Source organism: Andrographis paniculata, unplaced genomic scaffold (assembly GCF_009805555.1).
Source record: "Andrographis paniculata isolate CXL003 unplaced genomic scaffold, ASM980555v1 Contig77END, whole genome shotgun sequence".
Taxonomy (NCBI): Eukaryota; Viridiplantae; Streptophyta; class Magnoliopsida; order Lamiales; family Acanthaceae; genus Andrographis; species Andrographis paniculata.
Genome location: NW_026137614.1, coordinates 2,284,686 through 2,307,394, shown reverse-complemented (window position 1 = coordinate 2,307,394; position 22,709 = coordinate 2,284,686). Strand labels below are relative to the sequence as shown.

The window sequence follows — 22,709 nt, the reverse complement described above, 5'->3', positions numbered from 1 at the left end:
AATGAATTGGGGAATACTAAACCTATGAATGACTTAGTGTTTTATGAATCGAATGACATTGGTTTGATCAAATTTCGTCAAATGTACATCTTTAATTTATTTTGTAACGTAATCTATTATTACTAGTATGAGTGAATGATGTTTAATCGAAGACGAGTTTTTCTCAATTATTTCCATAGCTCATGATTTGAACGACTATAACTTGATAACTTATTGCAATTCTGCGGCCAGAAGATGTTTGAAGTTACCCAACATCTTTTATTTCTCGCATCCACGTGCATATTTAATGCAGTCTTTCAAAATGGTCGGCCAGAAGTAGCCATACCTATGAATAGTCCATCTCATGTTAGAACCGGCCTTATGAGCTCCACATACACCTTCATGGACTTCTGCCATAATTAACTTGGCATTGTTCATATCCACACATTTTGAGAGAATATCATTGATTTTTCTCCTAAATAGGCATCCATCTGCCAATGTGAACCTTAGTGCCTTGAATTTCAAATTTATGTTCATATACAACATCAACTCAAATGGTTAAGTGTTGTGGTCAAAAGGTGTTGGATCCCCATCCAACATTTTGGTCTTGTCTCATTCCTAAAATATTAATTATTGATGCAGGATAGATGAAACACAATAAACATAGGGAATCCAATTCCTTCCAGACAATACCGAATACGTAGTGGGTGTGTCGACGACAAAAAGACGGATGGTATCTTCTTTGGCCCGACATCAATATTTGCAATCAACAGTCCAAATGGCTATGTATGTTGACCTGCAAAAAATATCATCTTAATATCTAATTTCAGTAGATCGGCCATGGTTTTACAAATCTTTCATAATATTGAGGACAACATGACATTTAGAAGTGCGTCGTTGTCCACAAACACCCTATCTATCGGCCTGCTATCAAGATGTATTTTAACTTATAATAGTTTTAAGTGGCTGGAAGAATTTGATGATATTGACATGAATGAATTGAAGGACGGAGTGTGGGGTTGTGTATTTTAGTTGTCTGCGGCCAAACACACCCATGGTTCCTCATCTTCTACACAAGTGTTGAGTTCGGGCTGATATTCATTTTAGATCGGGATCGCCGCAATCATAGAATTCTGTTGTTGTGCCATCATCCTCAATTAAAAGGTCTAGTTGAAGTTGTTCCTCCGCCGTTGTAATGTCTTCGTCTAATTCTTGGACATAATTTTCATCTTCAACTATTTATCCTTCTGGCTGCATTGCATCCAAATAGTCATGTGTGATGTTTTCAAATTGAATTCCTAATGAATCCAAATCAATAAGGTCGAAAAGATTCTTGTTGGTGTATTCTTGTATCCCATTTTCCACTTGTAGTGTTTTGGTAGAGACTTTCTTCCGTGTTGAAATGGCAGAATTTTTATTTTGTGATGAGATAGTGTGGTGACCATTATTCCTGTCATTTGGGGATTTGGGTTATGGAATTTTACCTTTATGTCCCGGGATGTAGTCCAACCATGTAAGTTACTCAAGCGTATGATTTCCTTTCTTGAAACCAAAGCTCTTATTTTCTGTTGAGTAATAGTTCGAGTCAGTCTTGTGTATTTGGCTACAACGTTGTCAACCAATGTATGCATACCCGATTGTCGCGTAGAATCATATAGTGGGGATCTTGATTTTTTTGGTTGCGATATCTTACTATTACGATGTCGGACTCTTGCTTTTTTTATCGAACACCACAATTGTGACTCCCGGTCAATCTTGATTTTCCTCAATAACTCTCTGGGCGTTTAGAGGGCGGTCGCAAGGAAGAGAAAACAGAGTTGTCCTTGTTTTTTTTTTCTTTGAATGGCATATTTCCTTTTTAATCGATGTAAACATGATGGCAAAATTTTAGGATATTGCAATTTTAAATCTGTTCGGGATATTATCCTTTTTACTACGTCCCAATTCTCAGTAGGATTGCTCCGTGGGTTTGGAATTTATAATTGCAGTTGATAGGCCTCCACATACTTGTTGTAATCAACCTCGTAATTTTTACCCTTGGCAAACACTTACCTATAGTTTGGTGAAAGTTTGGAATTGCCCTTGACCAATTTGGGCAAGAAGCGTTTGATCATCATCATTCTATAATGGACTTTGGATGTGTGGATTGGTGAAAGTTCGGCGCTTGAACTCTTTGGGCGAGTGGTGTGCGATCATCATGACTCTATGGTCGGTTTTTAGCGTGCGGTTGTGTAGCCTGGCAATGATGATTATGGTTGTGATGGTCAGTGTTAAAATGCTCTTGACGCTTGCCGAGATAGATTATCCGGGCAAAGCCATTGATAGAACGAGAGCTTGTTATTCGTGCATTCATCATAAAAGAATTTTAACGGTTAGGCGGTAGTTATGAAATATTAGAAATTTTCACTTTCTCCTTGCCTTTATCACATTTGTATGGTGACCGCCCTCAAGGCGCTTTGTCATCTCAGAGGGGTAACTCCTCTGGTGAGGTTGCTCGTACCGTTATTATGACGATCTAAAATTTGAGAAATGATTCATTATCCACTTTCATCCGAACGAGTTTAATAGTTCCATTCTTTAAGGACTTTGGTATGATTTTTTTTTTCTTGAAATGAAGGCGGCTTTCAGTGGCATGTCGAAATGAGTTATACCACTTACAATATTTTCTTCATTTGATTTCCTAGGGCGAAGCTAATTTTTGGCCATTAGAGATTTGTATCTGGGGATCATTTAGTAGTTCATAAAAAACTCGTACATCTGTATAACATCAAATCGACAATCTTTGTTTCAGAGTTTGGGTATCACTTTACCGTTTGAAGGCTTGAAATTGGAGCATGGGTATAGTTTTTCAAGTACAAGATGTATTGCTGCCCCCTCGATAACATCCGGTAGTTCATATCCGTCAGCCACATCTTCTACTTCAATTTTAGCCACTTATGTCTAGCTCGTTTGTCTCTGCTTAGTCCGTTTGAGTTTTTCGATAAAGGATGTAGTTCATTCTCCAAATTCTTGTTTCGTTTCTATAAGATCTATGAGTGTAATATTCTATATGGGATTGTAAAATTTATAATGAAATTGTCGCTCCATTTGAGTGCATATTTTTATGGAGTCATTATGGATGAACAAGTACCTTGTGAAAGCGGTTATTATCAGAGTAAATGTGAATAATTGTAGTTTCTAAAATTCATCAACTTGTAATTTCCCGATTAGAATTGTAAATCTTGCCACATGTTCCACAAACGATTAGTCATCTTCTCTCGAGAACATGAGAGACTCAAGTATCCTAACTTATCGAGGTAGTGGGTAATTGCATTATATCTATTTCACAAAAGGTTTTCGGTATGTCAGACCGTGAGGCCCCTGGCCTTAGGCACTACGGTGTTGGCATACGGTGTCTTTTAACATTTTTACTACACCCAGATATTCTTGTCCAGGTTGTACGGGCTACAAATTCCATTGTGGTGGATCCAAAATGATATTGGGTCTCTGAGCTGCTGGTACTTAAGGTTGTTGAAAGTAAGGCGCAACTCAAGAAATGTATAGCAAAGTTATCCACTGTTGAAGAGTGGATTGCGAATATAGCTTGCCATTTTGCACGGCCACCGGAGTATAAGACATAGTCTGCGGCACACTGTAATTTTGGATGGTGTTGACATCGGTAATCAAAAGAACATATGCGTGCAGTCATTGTTGGTTGTGATTTCCAAACTCGACCAAAGTCAAAGGTTGTAATTGATATGTTCCGACACTACCTTCAACTTGGGAAGTCACTGAGATTGTGTTTATACTTGCTAACCATTGGGCCATAGTTAGAAAACAGTGGATGGTTGCTAACACATTTCCTCAAATGAGTTTGATGCCTCATAGCTCTTAGATGGCGTCGGTCTCTCCAACCGAGTCGGAGTGAATCATTCCGAGATGGGTGTTGGTAGCGGTGGAAGGCCTGAAGATACTGTGGGGACGACATTTGTTTCTTTCGCCAATATTCTTGTCTCGAAACAAGCCATCAAACATTATACAAGTCTTCATGATCATAATCTCATGAATTTGGGATAATTTCCCATGTCTACAAATTTTTGTTCCATTGGACATGCCAAAATATTACCGTAGGTTGAAATTTCTAACTTTTTGATAGCTAAGGGCAAGGATTTAGAGTAATCAAATTCTAAGTTTCTACCAAACACAATATCCAGACGTTTAATACTAAAGAAATCAGAAACAAGAGCAAGAAACACGGAAAAATTAAATTACTTGTATTGAGATGTTGGATCTAGTTTTTACAACAATTACAATATGCCTATATAGAATCTAACCGGTGCTTTGTAAATCGAAAGTGCAAAAAATTAAATTAAAAAAAAACATATTTAAAATAGAATATTTCATTTCCTAATCTATATAAATATAAATTTGGAAATATCCAAATCTTGTTATTTAATTTATAACAAACCCTATTCATTTTTAACAAATTTAGATTATAAATTGGCAATATAAAATCACCAAGGCCAGCCTTATATACAAGACACGGCCGCCACTTTTTTTGGTATCTTCGGGAATTACCACCTAACAATCGGATCCGGGTTTGTTCATTTGACAGCCAACCAAACCCTCAGTCCCGACGCTGATCATCCATCTTGGCGTTCCTGGCGCTAGTTAGTTTGCGTCCTTACTATAGGCAACAATCACCTGGCCTTCCAGTCCTTCTTGTTTGAGCATCAGTCGACAAATCCTTGGTCCGGGTGTTCGTCGACTCACCACATAGTCCGAGTGTCAGCTGATTACATCTGAACTAGCGTATACATGTTAGAGTGCCTATATATAGAAGAGGAGTCCTCGCTTGTACCTCACTTCAGAATTAATAAAACACTCTACTTTTCCGATGCATCTTATAGTGTTCTTGCTTTAGCGTGTGTCAAAGATGTGTGCGAGGCTGTACTAGCGAGTTCTCGAGGGTGTCGAAGAATCAACGGGAAGGTGTTCGAGGAGGAACCATCCGACCCCTTACAAGTGGTATTTATCTTATAAAATAATTATTTTTACTAATACATTTTTAATTATCTATTAATTATATTTATCCTAACTTTTCTCATGTATACTGTAACGCAGACTTTCAATGTGAGACGAAGGGTGTATTATTTTTGTTTAGAAACTTCCTTGGAATACAGCCTCACATGCCGAAAGCAACCGGACAATGCCAAATCCTTGTGTTTTCTAATGTAATTATAATTTTGTTTTTGTGGGATAACAAGGATTAATTATTGGAGTAGCTTTTTATGTTTGTACCAAGCAATTGCAACTATATACATGACAACACAACCGATGGTACCTCCGACTGTAGTCCAAAGGAATTGGCGCATCCGTAAGGGTAGGTCTCTTGCATCATCGCTGAAAAGATGAATATGGATGTTCATGCCAAAAACTCCCGTTAAGGCCACAAAAGCACTAGCCACAAGAGTCGCTGTCGTCAGCATCACTCCCATTTGCAGAAGATGGTTCTGCTTGTCGTCGAGCATTATGTTCAGGTAATCCTCAGTATCGTCCACATACTCCCTCAGCTTCATCCAAACGCAAACACACATATAGTTAGAACCATAGTAATAATAATAATAATAATAATAATAAAAGCGAGTGAACTTATATACTTGCGCCAATTTTCATTTAAAATGTCTCGTCACATCAATTACCTATTTATATAAACATAAAATACTATCTCAATTTGAATTTTTAGGCGGCTACTGTGTTGAATCTTAAAATTTCGCAGCATACTAATAGCACATCGCAGCGGTGTTACTACAAACGGCACACCGTATGTATTCATATAATACAAATACAATACATGAACTAACAACACATGCTATAGTCTTATACAACACAAAAAACAGTTGATTTCAGCACACCACAACGTACTGTCATACAACACAATTGTAATTATGAACCAACAACACAAATACAATACATGAATTAAAAGCACATGTTGTAGTCTTATACAACACAAATAATAATTGATTTAAGCACATTACAAATTGTTATACAACACACTTATAATTATAAACCAGCAATACATGTCTTTACTATGCAACATGTGTTGTGTATAATAAGATTGTGTGTTGTTTATATATATATATATATTACGGATGCACGGTACTGAATTTTCCAAATCAACACCCTAACCTTTCCCGAATTTTTATTATTCTCAAACCTCAAACTCAAATTCAAATACTAAAGAAACACACTCTAATGATTTTCATCATGCATAAAAAGTGAAAAGAGGTTTGGGATAAAATGAAGCTAACCGTGGATAGTTTATTCAAAGTTCCATCGATGTGCACAAAGTATGCTTCCAAGATCATTTCTAGATCCACTATATCCAGGCGCTTCGCGGTAGTGCTTTGAGTGCCTCTTCTGATAGAATTAGGTTCACCAATGATCTGAGAAAGAATAGAACCATCCTCACCCTTCATTACGATTTCAGTCGAATCCCTGAAATGAAATGGCGTGATAGTTCTAGTTCTAGTTCTAGTAATTGTTTTAAAGGTTATGTTGTTAAAAAGATAGAAGAAGCTTCATCCATGCCTGTTCTCCTCTTCGGGTGGAACCACTTCTCCAGGCAAGTCATCGATCTCACTTACAGAAGAAACAGATGAATTTTCAAGCTCCTCCCCCTGCTGCTCGAGCTTTTCAGTCAAATACATCTCTGCCATATCTTCGTCATCATCGAGCAAATGCTCAAGCTCGTCTCGTACCTGCTAAATTCAAGGTAAAGTTCATAAAGAATGGCTTACAATACTGACAACATAGCTAAAACAGCAGTGGACAAAATATCAGTTCCAAAAGATGGAAACAAATATCTGTCCAAAGGTGCCGTTAACGGTATGAATAGCTAAAAATCTTTAAAATGGAATGTAACAGGAAACTACAACAACGATAAAAATAGTGCAGAAGATAATATTAAAGCGAAGTGTTTATATACCTTTTGCACGCGCCCAGTGATGGTAACTAATCGACTCTTGAGTTGACGTACGCGTTCTAAATTGAGTGTGCTGACCTTTGAAGTTAGCTTATCCAGTGCCGGATGCGCTTCTTGCTCTAATCTCCTCGCCTTGTCGTAATCAGACAGAAATTAAATTAGTAAGTACGATGGATAACATAATACAAAATGCAGACAAACAAACAGAGGAATGCATACTTCATTGTCCAAGCTTCTGCAAGCTGCCTCGAGGCATGCCTCGAGTGCAACAAATTCGAATGGAAGAAGTTTCAGACCACGTGCATTTTGCAAACCTTGTTGCTCTGTGTCCGTATCCCTCCACCTTTCATATGGCTGCTGCTGATCCGAATTGTACAGATTCGAAGATGCTCCATTGTTAGTGCCATCTCCTTCCTTCTAAAGGGATTACAAAATGCAGAATTGCAAATGCATTAAACTCTAAACTCCTAATTTGAAAGAGAAGACCAAATTGGAATGATGTGAACATTACTATATCAATGCATGTTGCTAATGAAACATGAATTTCAATTACTCAAGGAACATTAAAACACATTAAACAAGCAATTGCTGGAGATTCGATCAAATCCAATGCATTAAATTCAGTTAGAGAGAAACTACAAATCCAAAAATTAAATTGAAAACCATTCTAAAAATGCATAATGTTACGTATTAATGGCGATTTAGGGGAACCTGAGGGGACTTGAAACCCTGGCGAAGAATGATTTCCTGGAGCTTCTTCACAAAAGGCGTGACCAGAGGATCTCGAGAATTCTGAAACAGCACTTCCTGCGCGGTGATTATGGCCTTGACGTGCTCCAAATTGACGACAATGGCGCGCTCGCGGCCGAGGACAGTGGAAGGGTACGATAAGACCGGATCTAGAATTCGAAGATCGCGGGCGGGTAATCCGGTGCGGCGCATGACGTCATGTTTCCCAGCCTCGACGACATGCGCCTGCCCGCCGGAGTCCACCAGCAACCACGGCCGGACGCATGCAACCTTCTTCCGGTGGCCGGGCGTCGGGCGGAGGATTGGCGGCTCCGGTGCATATTGTTTGGGCGAGTAAGGCGTGGGCATTTCCATAGTCAATATGTATACACTAGCAGAGCGGCGAGATTGAGAAATCCAACAATGGCGGATCGGAGGAGGAATTGGAGGGTTAAAGAGGATTGGAGATCGAGTGATGATTTAGGGAAGGGTTTCTCTGGAGGTCGAAGATTGAATGAATCGGAGTGCAACAGAATCTGTACGTTTTTTTAATGGGAACGTGAAATTGGGTATGGTTATGGTCAAATAGATACAGATAGATACATATGCATTTATCGGAGTTTGTTGGCGGTAATTAAGGTGGATAGAATTTTAATTACAGTACTATTACTTTTAACTATTTGTTAAATTTTCAATTTCAAAAAATATTTGAAATTTACAAACAAATGATTTATTTACATAAACTTATTTTCTAGTAACAATTATATGAATAAGTCATGTAATTATTTAGTTATTTTTGTTTGTCCAATTCAAATATGTCCTAAACTTTTTTCTGTTTTTTTAGTAAAATTACTTTTTATATTAAATAAATATTTTTATAGTTTACACAATATTACATACTACCACTAAAAATAAATGACTTTAAGAATAAAATTATTATTTTTTATCTTTTCATTGTATTATAATCTATAATATACTTATATATTAAATTCACGTATATATATAACTCGGACGGAGAAGTATAATTTATATATATACTTTATTCATCCGCGAAAAAGTCAATAATTAAATACAAAATATTAATTTTTATATTATTAATACGACTCTTCGTAATACATTCATCTAAAAACATTAAAGGAACACACCCAAAATTACCTAAATGTGTATTTGTATAATGAGAAGGCCATTCTTGAATTTTTTTATTGGCTCCCAAAGAAAGAACGAAAGGAAAATTAGATTCTTATTATCTTTTAATTATTTATTATATTATTTAATTATTTTTTAATTTATAAGTAATCGTAGACATTACTACTAACTACTAATTCTTTTATTTTTCTTTCTTTCTTTGTTATTTATCATCTTATTTTTATTTTATTATAAACTTATATATAAAAGTACCGATAATTTTATAATTACACTATTATAAATAAGTATGTATTAAAAAAAAAAGTATATGAGGTGTGTTTGTTTGGGGATTGGATTGGATTTACACTATTTATCCAATTTTTTCCCCCCAAAAACATCAAATCAAATACTTATTTTTTATTTTTTTATATTACACTAAAAATCAATTTTACATTCAAAACATCACATCAACACTTATTTATATCACATCATACAACTATTCAAATTCAAAATCTTTACTATTCAAATTCCAACTTAAAATCCAAACCCCCAAACAAACACACCTGAGGTGTATTTGTTTATAAATTTAGAAGTTGACTTTAAAGTTTGAAATAATAAAAATTAAAATTAAAATAATTATTTAATATTCTCTCCGTCCACTCATAGAGTATAAATATTTTTATTTTAGTTGTTCGAGTAGAAAGTAATCATTTTAAAGATATCTCACTTTTTTCTACAAATACTTTTATTTTATTGTAACATCATTGTTTTTACACTAAAAAGTAAGGACAAAATTGTTTTACACTACTTTTAACTACCCACGATAATTAAAATACTATTATTTCTTAAATTTTGCATCAAAAGTAAATATATACTTTCAAATGGGACATATAAATACATATTGATTTAATATTTTTGACGAAAAATTAATTTTTACTGAAACATAAAAAACTAACTATTTCATTTTATATGTGGAAAAATTACAAAATTGCACAAAAAATAAAAAGACTCATTAAGAAGTGGTTTCGAAAATATTTACATATTCGCTCCAATTCAAAATTAGACTAACAACATTAATTTTTTTTATTAGTGTTGACCGTTATGCCCCTTACTATATTTTTTATTTAGGCAAAATTTGGAAAGAAATAAAAAACAACTACACCAATCATTCACTCACCTCAACCCAGACCCAAACCCCGAACCTGAACCCAAACCCGAACCAACAATTCCACCTAGACGTCGTTGTTCGATCTATTGCCGCCGCTTTTTTGTTTTTTGTTGTTCGCTTTTTTGCTCCGTCACCCTGTTGGCGCCGTCGGAGACTCTAAGGCTCCAATCGACAAGTCCTTTTCCTTTCGATAAAAATCTCAAATCTCACTTGAAACTTGAATCAAAATATATTTTTGTGCAATGTTCCTCATTTTTTTTTTCTGTCTATTTCATATTAGAAGTGTACAAATGTTGTCGGACACTTCAAGAGGCACGGCCGTATGCCGATTTCAAAAAATTTGTTAGTTTTTGTCTTTTTGGATAGAGTTACTTTATTTCTTCTTTTATTGTGTGTATTTTTTCGTATCTTAGTTATAAATTTATTAATTTTGTTGGGCATTCAATTTTGTCGGCTCTAATTTTTTTTGGGTTGACCCGTGTAGGCACCTAACAATTTGGTGGTTTTGGTCCCTAACATAATGAATAATTTAGTGATTATATATGTAGGTTTGGCGTTACAAGGGTAGAAGGATTAGTTTGGTAGAATATCTCTTGCTTTACATAATAGTTTGGTAGAAATGTTAATAATTTCGAAAGCATGTTGGAGTTAATTACTTTTTTTTAAAACTATATCATTATGTTTTAGGTTATTAATTTCTTCTCTTTGTCTATGGATATTATTGATCACGTTGAATTTGTATTATCTAAATTCAAAGCAAAAGTAACTTTTTTCAATGGCAACGGAAAAAATTCCAAAGCCAAGTAGTCCATCGACGGCATCAAGATCTTAGGCATGTACATAAAAAACTTAGACATATTGAATATTGATACGACTGTTTTAAAAGGAAATGTTAAAGTTGCGGTCAATAGAGTTATGGTTTTGAAGGCCTAGTTAGACAACTAGCACTCGAAAAAAACTAACGAAAGAGATTACTAATTAACTCTCATCTCATTGGCATGTATACCTGCTTCGGTTGTTGTAGGAAACCAGTCACACATCTACTTATATATGAATATATATTCTCGAGAATATTATAATTTTGTGTTGAAATAATCGTAAATTCATTTGAATTTCTTGTTAAACAACCATCGGCATAAATGTTGGGGGCATTCCGCTGACTGACAAAAGATTTAAATTTTATATTACTGACAAAAGATTTAGATTTTATATTTTGTTATTTATATCTATTTGGTAAGATGTGGGATATCTCTTCTTTTACGTAACATATTTAAAAAAATTAAAATATAAATATAAAAAATAATATTATATTATTATCTGTATATATTATTAATAATTTATTTATTTTTTAATTATTTATTTTTATTAATATTTTTTATTTGTATAAGAATTTAATAATATATATTAAATATAATTATAACTATATTATTATTATTATTATTATTATTATTATTATTATTGTTGTTGTTGTTGTTGTTGTTGTTACGCTAAAAGCCCTGATCTACAACATATCCATGCCGCACCCTGTCTCCCCTTCTTCTCCTTCATTCAGTTCGTTCAAATTTTTTCTTTCTTTTTTTTTTTTTCAATTGCTCTTGCTGCTGCTCCGCCTAATTTCGGAAATCAAATGGATTCACGTTTTGCCAAAAATGTGGAAAAGGAACAGAGAGTGGTTTGGCCAAATGTGTATATTCGGTACTCAACCGTTCACTATCATTGCCGGAGTCGTGCCGGCGGCGATTTCTTTTTGGCAGGAAGAAAGGCATGCAGAGAGCTTTTCTGAAGAGCAGCTTCTTTTTCATAATGTCTCTTTCTTCATGATTAGGATGACAGAGATGAATGTGGATGTGGATGTGGAGGGAAGTATATATATCTCAGTCTCCTTTTTTCTTTCATGTTAAGTTGTTTTTTGTGATTTGGAGATTATTTGCTATTTTGGCTCTCTATTCTTAAAATCTTTCTTTTCTCGTGAACTTACCTTAATTGCAGGTGATTGTTGTTCTCTCTGTTTTTAACATTCTTCGTCTGTTCTTAAAATCTCTTTTTTTTTATCGTAAATTTATTTTGAGTGCAGGTGATTGTTGTGCTCTCTGTTTTTAATATTCTTCGTTTTGTGAACTTTGAGTTTTCATTGGGGAGGTGATCGTAGTTTTTACTTATTGTATTTGTTATTACTAATCTAAGATCAACAATAATATTCGCATAAAAATATCTCGAATCTAACGAAAACTTAAAGAAACTTTTATTATTATGGAAGCAATCTACTCGGACTCAGTTTTACCCATTAATTGAACAAACCGACATCAAATATACATCCAAGACCCAAACCACAAAGACTCGCCATGGAATCGGAACTAACACACAAACCCGAACGGAAACACAATTATTTCAAACCTATTACACCGCGAACAACATATACATCGTGAGACACAAATAAAGGCACAAATCGATTAAATCAAACCGTAGAAACACCAAGGGAGAAGGTGTGCATCGAAGGAGAAGGAGAGCTTCCCAAATCGTCGGACAAAATCACCGGAGAACGCAGGTGACATCGAAGGAATCGCCTAGGGCTGAAAGAGAGGAATCGCGATCTGTTCTCTCTCTGTTCTGTATCTAATCGAATGAATGAATGAATGAACCGGTTTAGGGAAGCTTTTTATATATATAAAGCACACCGGTTCAGACCGGACCGGTTTAGACCGGTTTAGCGATCCAACAGATCCAGCCAGCAAGTCTCACACAAATGTTCGGGTCGGGTTGCGGGTTACGGACCTGGGCTTCAAATGGGCGGATCGGTTGTATTTGTATTGGGTCTCTTTTTCATTGGCCCAAAACTCCACAAATCTCCACCTTTTTTGGCATGGAGAATGTGCTTTAAAAGTGGGTGTCATCAAAGTCCGAATCATCAATTGTTTCCAAGTCTTTTAACCTACAGACTTATTAACACGAATAGTATTTACACATTTTATCTACATACGAAAACAACAGCAAAACAGCCTTTTAAAACAGTTAAGAAAACAGTGCATTTTTACTTTTCCAAAACAGTGATTAACTTACAGTTTAAAAAACACTTCTAATCAAAAGTATCAATGTACACTATTTTCTTACCCAATTCCAATTTCGTAACCGATAAAATCTTTGATCCCATGTCCGCAGGGTTATTTTCAAAAAATATCTTTTCAAGTTTTATCAAACATTTAAAAACTACCTCATTAATCAAATGACACCTAATGTCTATATGTTTCAAAATATAAAGATACTTTTTCAAAAGACCATGTCCAATTTTATTTTCATTTATTTCCTTAACCAATCCCACCTGCAGATTCAAAAACATCAAAGGCAAGAAAAATATTAGCAAAATCATCAAACATAGATGGTTTTCTAATTATCTTACTACTAGTTCTATCACTAGTCAATTGATTATTCTCTAATCCAGGGCTTCCTATATTTAAATCCGAATCCAAAACATCAGAATTTGTGCCTACATCAGACTATTCTTGAAATTTCTCAGAATTCAAAACACTTTCACACAGATTTTCATGTAAATCAGACTGTTCATGCAAATCCTTAGCACTCAAATTAGTTTCACACAGATTTTGTACATTTTCAGAATTTAAAATATTTTGGGACAGATTTTCAAAATTTTCAAACCCTAAATCTGGTCCGGACAGAATCTGGAAATTTCCCGGGTCAGATTCAGTCTTGGTGCCATTTTCAAACGGATTTTGAGAATTTTCAGAAGTTAAATCTGGTCCCGGCAGATGCTAGAAATTTTCAGATTCTTTTTCCGGATCAGATTCAAATTTTGTGCATGCAGGAACATTTTCAGATTCACACATAACATTTTTTTTTATGCTTCACCTCATTTGAGGTCTTATTCAAATCACTAAGAGTTCCATTTATCTAATTTGGCATATTATTCATCAAACAAGGCATCTCATGTTCATTAAACATCACATCCTGAGTCACAAAAGTTTTTAATCCCGGTTTAGAAGTTAGCCACAACCTATACCCCTCAACTCCCTCGGGGTATCCTAAGAAAATGCATTCTAAGGTTCTAGTTTCCAACTTATCACAAGAAATATGAATAAAAGCGGAACAACCAAATACTCTAAGGATGGACAAGTCTATATCTTTCCCACACCAAATCGATTCGGAGCAAGCTCCCTTCAAAGGGACCGACAGTGACCTATTGATTAAATAGGCTGCCGTAACCAAGGCTTCTCCCCAAAATCCTTTGGACAACCCAGAGGAAGCAAGCATGCTTCTAACCCTCTCTACTAAGGTCCGGTTCATCCGTTCGGCAACCCCACTTTGTTACGGTGTAACAAGAACAGTTCTTTGACGCTTTATTCCATTTTCTACACAAAAGTTGTCAAACCAAGCGTTACAAAACTCTAAACCAATGTCGGTTCTTAAATGTTCAATATTTTTATCCATTTGATTTTCAAATAAAATCTTTCAATTTTTAAATATTTTAAAAACATCGGATTTTTTGCTTCATCAAGAAAACCCACACTTTCCTAGAGAAATTATCAATTATAGAGAGAAAGTATCTTCTCCCACCATGTCGGTATATTTATAAGCAATATATTATATTTATGGTAATTATCTTATTTAAGAGATTCTTACGATTTATATATCACTATAAATATATATGTATTCTTAATTGAAATAGAGAATTTCAATTTCATATTCTAACACGTACGATTGACAATATTCTTGATTGCATTTTTATAAGCTCTTTTTTCCTTATGCTTGAATCACAATTAAATCAATAGTTATTAATACAAAATCACTTTAAATTAGAGGGGATATGTATCCAAATATCTTTAAGATTTAGTATTAATTTCCTATAAATTTCTCACAGCCAATAAATTAAACCTAATCCATTAGAAGAAATGAAGATAAATATGTATTAATTAATTATATATTGCAACAATAATAAGAATAATAAAGAGGAATAAAGGACACATCCCAAGGAGAAGAAAAGGACGAAGATTTACAAGAGGAAGAAAACAAAAAGACGTTGCAAAATGGTCACGGGTGACAAACAATGACATTACCCAAAGCTTTCTTTTATCTAAATTCTTTATTATTATTATTATTATTATTATTATATAGTTCATCCGTCCCGTGATTTATTTTTTGTTTTTATCGATGATCAATGATCTCTTTCTATTTCTAATAAATTTAACAATTTCAAACACATACAAAAAATATATAAATCAATTTAATTAAATTTATAACATTTTATATGTACTAAAACTCTTTTATTTATATGTCTTTTTAATTAATAAATATTGCTATCTATCTTTAAAACTTTCTATTTTTTATAAAATCAATTTATGATAATGATAAATAATATTCTATCATATAAAATTTTATTTTCTATCAAATTATATTTATATTTTATATATTTTATTATAAAATAATGATAAAAATATTTAAAATGTCAACAAATCTATTCATATAAAAAAATAATATAATAACATATTATTAATAATTTATACTATCTAAAATACCTTAATAACCGAGCTCCTTTTGCTAAGCCAGAGGGGCTATTAGGTAACCACCAAATTTCAAACACTTAAATTCTCTTTTTTTTTTTTTTTTTTTTTTGAATGACGTGGGAACCCGCAGCTGTTTACTTAAATTCTCTTTTTGTTTAGGAAAGAATTCGCACCCACTACAGAATTTTGAAAATGAGCGCTTCGAAATTAATTTCGATACCGTTAAAAATAATATAAATAATATTAAATAATTTTTATTCTAATTATTTCCGAAATTTCGATACTATTTTCTATATAATATTATTTAATTTAAAAAACACATAATATTCAAGGCCATTTATTGACTACTGCTATAAAGTTAAAAAATTTTCGAGTCCATTATAAATGATCTCGAAATTTTTTAAACTTTATTATACATATTATTTTTTAATAAAAAAACTCAGAAATTTCGAAGTTCATTAATTGGTATCAAAATTTTTAAAATTTTATTATATATATTACTTCATTCGTCTCATATATATCTATTCATTTACTTTTTTCATATAATTTTATAAATATTAATATTATATTGAGATGTAGTAGAAATTAGAGTAAAAATACTAAACTATCTTTATTAGTATTCTATCATATAAACTCATAAAAGTAATAACATTTGTATAATATATTGTAAATTGGAAAGATATTTATAATGTTAGGTAAATAGTACAATTACTAAAAAAATAAAATGAAAATTTTGTTATGAGACGAACCAAAAAAAAAAAAAAATGATAGATTATTAAGGGACGGATGCAATATTTTTTTTACTTAAAGCAAAATGTCTCAAAATTTTTGAAATTTTATTATAAATATTATTTATTTTTAATTATTTAAATCGTCTCAAAAAGTTTTTTGGAAAATATCTTTAAATTTTTTTTATTAAAAACTCTTAAAAATTATTTTTTTAAAAAAACTTCAAAATTAAAAAACCCTAAAATACTTTAAAAACTAGCATAAATTTGCACTATACACACCCACAGCTGCCGCCGCAGCTCGCCCAATTCTTCCTTTCTTCTTTTTTTCTCGTCCTTAACCGTCAGCCGACCACCGGCAACATTCCACCGCCGCCACAGCCCGCACCAGGTTCTTCTTCTTCCCCGATTTTTTCCTTTCTTCCCTCTTTTTTTTCTTCCTCTTTCTTCTTCACAGTCGCCTTTGCCGGCAACCTTCCACAGTCGCGGCTGCCGCAGCCCGCACCAAGTTCTTCCTCTACTATATTTTTCTCCGGCGGCGGGCGGCAGCAGGCGTCATCAGATTATATATTTATTTTTTAAAAAACAAAGTTAATAATTTTTTCAAAAATTCCGAAGCCATTTGAAATGCATTCTCTAGCATGTGGCGCGTGAATTTAATAGCTCGGATAAAGAGTTTAATAGCCTCGGAAATATTTAATGGCTATTAAACTTACGCACTCTATGACACTAATGCTAAATGGCTTCGAGAATTCCGAAGCTTCTGAAATTAACTTCGGAAAGTCCAAAACAATGTAAATACCAACGAGTATAATTTCAAGACAAAATTCAAAACTACAATTAATTTGCATCGGGATCCTTTTAAATTTCGAGGCAATTTATCAGATATTTTTTAAAAAAATTTTGGTAGTATCTGCATTAAGTTTTTTAATTATATTCTTTCAAAAAAAAAATCTTGGTTGCACTTATCAAGCTGAATGTTCTTAACGACCATTCTACATTAAATGGTAATAAAGTAACAATCCATCAATATTTATATTTATATAGATAGATATAAAGTTGATTGATTAAACCTAACTAGGATTTTTAAATTAGGGCACAAACAGACATATAAGATAAGATATAATTAATAATCAATTAATTAATTTAAAAGGGATCAAGAATCAATCTGGGATCATGTGAACTCTGCACTTAAAAATGGATTGAAGACCTCTTCCTGTGTAGATCGTATCTTACCATTAACAATACTAACACAGTTTATATAATTAACTATATATATATATATATATATATATTGTGACCGGTCATGGGTGGGTTCAAACCCCCGATGTCTCAGGTCACCTGCCACACATGGTTTGCCTAATGTGACTTTTCCGTCGGACCTGGTTTGCAGAGTATTAGGTTCTGCCGGAGTTTATCCAGTGCGTAGTTTCGGGTAGCGATTGTGGTTTCCACGTCATCACAAAAAAAAAACTATATATATATATATATATATACACACGCATATATTTGAAGTGGCCATATGCTTTATATATATATATATATAGAGGTAACTGTTTTTTTAGTTCTATATCTAACTTTTTTTTCATTTTAGGATTTTAAGTGAATCATGTTTGAAAATAATCTCGTAAGTAAAATTTTTTTTGTTAAAATGGTCATTTGGCGCTAAACTCGTCACGCTAGTCCGTCGTTGCTAATGTAGCATTGACATGTCATCACCATATAGAAGCCACATCAGCGACACCTGTAATTTTTTTTATTTTTTATTTTACCAAATATCTTACTAAACTATTTTTTAATCCTATATATGACCTCATTTATTATTTTTAGGACTTTAAATGGACTATGTCTGAAAATAGTCCTGAAAGTAAAACTTTTTCGCTAAAATGGTCCTCCGACATGGCATCTACGTGGCGATGATATGTTGCTACATCAACGTCACGTGAGCAACAACGGACCAGTGTGGCGAGTCCGGTACCGAATGATCATTTTAGCGAAAAAAATCTACTTACGGTACTATTTTCAGATATAGTCCACTTAAAGTACTAAAATGATAAAAAGAGAGTTGGATATGAGACAAAAGAATAGTTTATCTTATATACAATGTATTTAATTCATGTCAACCAGTAGAGAATTGTTCTATTTTATCATTCAGCATATCAGCATATGTTATAAAAATAAATATCATATATTTCTACATAATATAACATTTTAAAATATCATATGATGTATTATAATATAGCATATGTTTGTATTATAAATATATTTTCATAAATATAATATATATTATCTATGATATATATTAATTGGTGAAATCAAGATGTAGTATGTACTTATATAGATATTGACTAGTACTAATATAAAATAGTACTCCATCATGCATTTACAATTCCTTCTGTTATTGTGCTAATTAATTTTTGCAGACAACCCACCATTTCTGTATAATTATTTTACTGATTCATTTTTTAATTTAATTTGTTTATTCTTGGCCTTAATTCTATCACATGTATACATGTATTAGCGTTGTTATGTAATTAATAATAATTATATATATTTGAAAGTGATGTGGTCCTACCGAATGAAAAACAAAAATTTGGAGGGCTTTTGAAATTTATTTCTCATTTTTGGATTGGGCCAAAATATTTACTTAATTAAATATATCTAATTTTAAGGAATTATTCCTAACAAATTTTTATATGTATATATATATCAAAAAAAATACAATAATTAATTTTAATAATTAATTTTATTGATGATCAATGGAATGATTTAATTAATATATTTAAATATTTGTAAAACTATTTATTATTGATTCAAAATAATTTTAATATATAATTCAGATTTTTGGAGTAAAATTACAAGGTTGAAGGTAGAATTAGTCACAACCCGAAAATCCAAATTATATATAAAATTATTTTTAATCAATAATAAAAATAATTTTACAATTATTTAAATATATTAATTAAATAATTCCATCGAATTATCAATAAAAATAATTATTAAAAAATTATTGTATAATATTTTTGATAAATACATACATATAAAAATTTGTTATGAATAATTTCTTAAAAATACATATATATTAATTAAGTAAGTAAATATGTTTGACCCATATTTTTAGAATAACTAATCCAATACATCAACCAATACAAAAATAAAAAAATAAAAAAAAAATTCAAAAATCCTCAAAATTCTTATTTTTCATTCGATAAGATCATCGCTTTTAAATATATACTCCTTATATATATATATATATATAAGAAAAATGTATGTCAATAATATAATATTAATAAGTGTAATATATATATATATACGTATGGATGTGTGTGTACGGGTGTGCTTATATTTATATATATGTACGAAGGTTTATATGTATTTGAATAATTATATATGGTTGAGAGAGAAATAGAAGTTTTGTTGGTGAAATTCTGTATTTAATTTTATCAAATCAAGTTACATATATACACGCATCTCTAACCAATTAAAGACGTCCAAACCTCAACCTACACACGATTTCCGAGTTCAATACATGTATCACAACAAGGGGCTGCATAGTGAATACGTCTATAACACTCCCAATTAGATGTTTATATACAAAGAATGTGTCTCGTTAAAACATTATTAGAAAAAAATCTAGTGAAAAAAAATTATAGTGAAAGAAAAAGAGTACATCATTCTTTTATCAATGTGTTCCCCCTGTTTTGGACTTTATTTGATGTCTTTCATCCGACGCATTTCAATTCCTTGTATCAATTTGTTGAATGTTGCAGTCGGTAGTGCCTTCGTAAATAAATCTGTAAAATTTTCAGACGATCAAATTTGTTGCATATTAATTTCAACACTCTTCTGAAAATTATAAGTGAAAAAAAAAAAAATTCGAAGATATGTGCTTTGTCCGATCGCCTTTGATATATTCTCCATTTAATTGAGCTATACAAGTTGCATTATCTTCGAATAATATTGTTGGAGGTAATATATCATTAGAATTCAAGCCACAATTTTTCTGAATGTGGTGAGTCATAAACCTCAACCAAACGCATTCAGGACTGCTTTGTGAATTGCTAAAACCTCAGCATGGTTTGAAAAAGTAGTTGTTATTATCTATTTAGCATATCTCCAAGAAATTGCGGTTCCACCACAAGTAAATAAATAGCCAGTTTGAGATTTTGCTTTGTGTGGATCAGACAGATAACCAACATTAGCATAATCAATTAATTCATTTCGAAATTTATTCAAATAAAATAGACCGAGGTCATGAGTCCCCTGAAGGTAACGAAAAATGTGTTTGATACCATTCCAATGACGCTTTATGGGGGATGGGCTAAACCTGGCCAGTAAATTTACTGAAAAAGATATATCTGGTCTGGTACAATTCGTAAGGTACATTAATGCGCCAATAGCGCTGAGATATGGTACCTCAGGGTCAAGTATTTCTTCATTTTCTCTTGGTCTAAATAGATTTTTACTGGGATCAAGGAATCTCACCACCATTGATATACTCAAATAGTGTGATTTATCCATATATGATTTATAAAAAGTGAAAACCATTATAATATATGATTTATGGCATAATTTATTGAATTGTTTCGCTTGGTATAATCCAAAGCGCGTCTGTTGAAATTATTAACGTTTTTTTGCCTTTTTTTAAGCGATGTTTTTTGTTCAGAAAAGCTAAGTTTTGAAAGTCAAACGACGGCATCTTGGCTTGGAAAGCGACGTCTTTCTGTTTGTGCCGGCGCCAGCGACCAGACATCCACTGCTGCGAAGCGAGAGTGAACCACTCCAAAAATTCACTAAGTGTTCATCTCTCAGCGGTCCAGTCATCCCGATACTAGCCAGCGACGACAACATCGCTTGAGCAGCGCTGATGCCCTCCAGCGATCCAGGCAAGTGAGGAAGGTTTGAACCTTAACACTCTGAAGCGGACGAAGCAGCACCCAGGGAGTTATGGCCAGTGCAACTTATTCAACAGATTAACCGCCGTCAACCGCCTAACTACCCAATCAGATCCAACTACCACTCAACTGTTCTGCAACTGCCGATCTTTGAGATTTATAAATAGGGTCAGATTCATTCTTTTATAATACACAAATACATACATTCATATGTTCATTTTTGTTGGGATGGAATAAGTGCAACTCCAATAAATTCTTGTACACTTTTCCAAAAGGGCCAACTCCCGAAGCGTAGTAAAATCACAGTTATAGCATCATCTTGTCAACGAAATAAGGACAATATCCAAAGCAATAAAAGACAAGATATTTGGTAACCCGGTTCGGTTATAACCAACCTACATCCGGGGGATTCCAATCCAGGAGAAGTTCACTAATCAAAGTTGATTATGAACTAAACAGCCCAAGACTCCTTCATCCCATACTATAATGCAAACCACCTAGGAAAATCCCTCCACAGGTATAAGTTGTCACGAACTCGTAATGACAACTAGCAGATAGCAGGGTTGCTCAGACTTTGGACGAATCTCCTGATCGGATTTCCAATCTCTTCTTCCTCCGACGATGTCTCCGGCAAGTAAATGTGTCTAGCACTCTTTCAATGCATGGAGAAGGGAAGGGTTGGGGTTGAGATGGTTTAACTTACTTTCTCTCACAACAGTTCTCTCTCTAAACCCATGCAACAACCAAAAAACTCCCCCACGACTTATCAAGAAGCAGACAAACAAAGCAACAGGACAAACTCAATTAAAACCCTTTGCACGAAAGTGGAATGATGTATTCCTGCATGAACTCTGTCAAAGGTTGACCACCCAAAAATTCATTCTTTTTGTCTCTTCTAAGCTTCCCAAATCGAGAAGAGCAGACCAGCAGAGTTGCAGGCAGTCTGTTGTAGTAACCTGAATGGAAACAAGGAAAGGCAGCAGGGGAAAAGCAAGAAGAACCATATGCCAAAAAAAAGTTGGAGAAAAATATTGTTCCAACAATTTTTTATAAATTTTTATTGCTTTTCGATAGCTCCAACTTTGTAAGGGAGTTCTCTAGATAGGAATGGCGAGGGGAGTTGAGATTTTCTCCTCTTCTAGCCGCTTACCTTACTGCTTTCTAAAATATTTTACTGCTTTGTTTTCTTGCTTTGATTTACTGCTTTCGTAATGTAGAGTTTTATTGTTTTCTTTAGTAAGTAATGAAATATCAAGATTTCTCATTTTTCACTCCTATCAAGAGTCATATTTGCGTCTAAATATTAGGATTAGAATTCTATTTCGTTGTGGAAGAACATAGAAGAATCGACTATCTTAGCCTAGTTTCGTGTCGTATTCATTAACAGATTCTAGGTAGTTCAATGTAGCTAAGTACGCGGGAGCCTTGCGACCTGCTTAGTTGCTGTTCTGAATTTGATTGTGATTAAAGAGAGGGAATAGAAGGGTAAAGTCACTAATGAGACAGAGATTATGATAATTAAAAGGGCATAAACGTGGATCTATTGAGCCACATAAATTTCTAGTGACAGTAGAATTACTTGCTTATAATGTTCTGATTCTGGACATC

At 33.2% G+C, this 22,709-nt stretch overlaps 1 protein-coding gene across 1 annotated transcript; it reads right to left on the bottom strand.

The window, feature by feature from the left end:
* Positions 1-5,231: 5,231 nt before the first annotated feature.
* On the bottom strand, positions 5,232-8,157 carry LOC127239355 (magnesium transporter MRS2-3-like). The gene is made up of 6 exons (XM_051257461.1): positions 7,655-8,157; positions 7,163-7,360; positions 6,947-7,075; positions 6,550-6,719; positions 6,270-6,456; positions 5,232-5,531 (listed from the first exon to the last, which is right to left on the bottom strand). The coding sequence occupies exons 1-6, from the start codon at positions 8,045-8,047 to the stop codon at positions 5,232-5,234; spliced, it is 1,377 nt and encodes a 458-aa protein (XP_051113418.1). The 5' UTR covers positions 8,048-8,157.
* Positions 8,158-22,709: the final 14,552 nt, after the last annotated feature.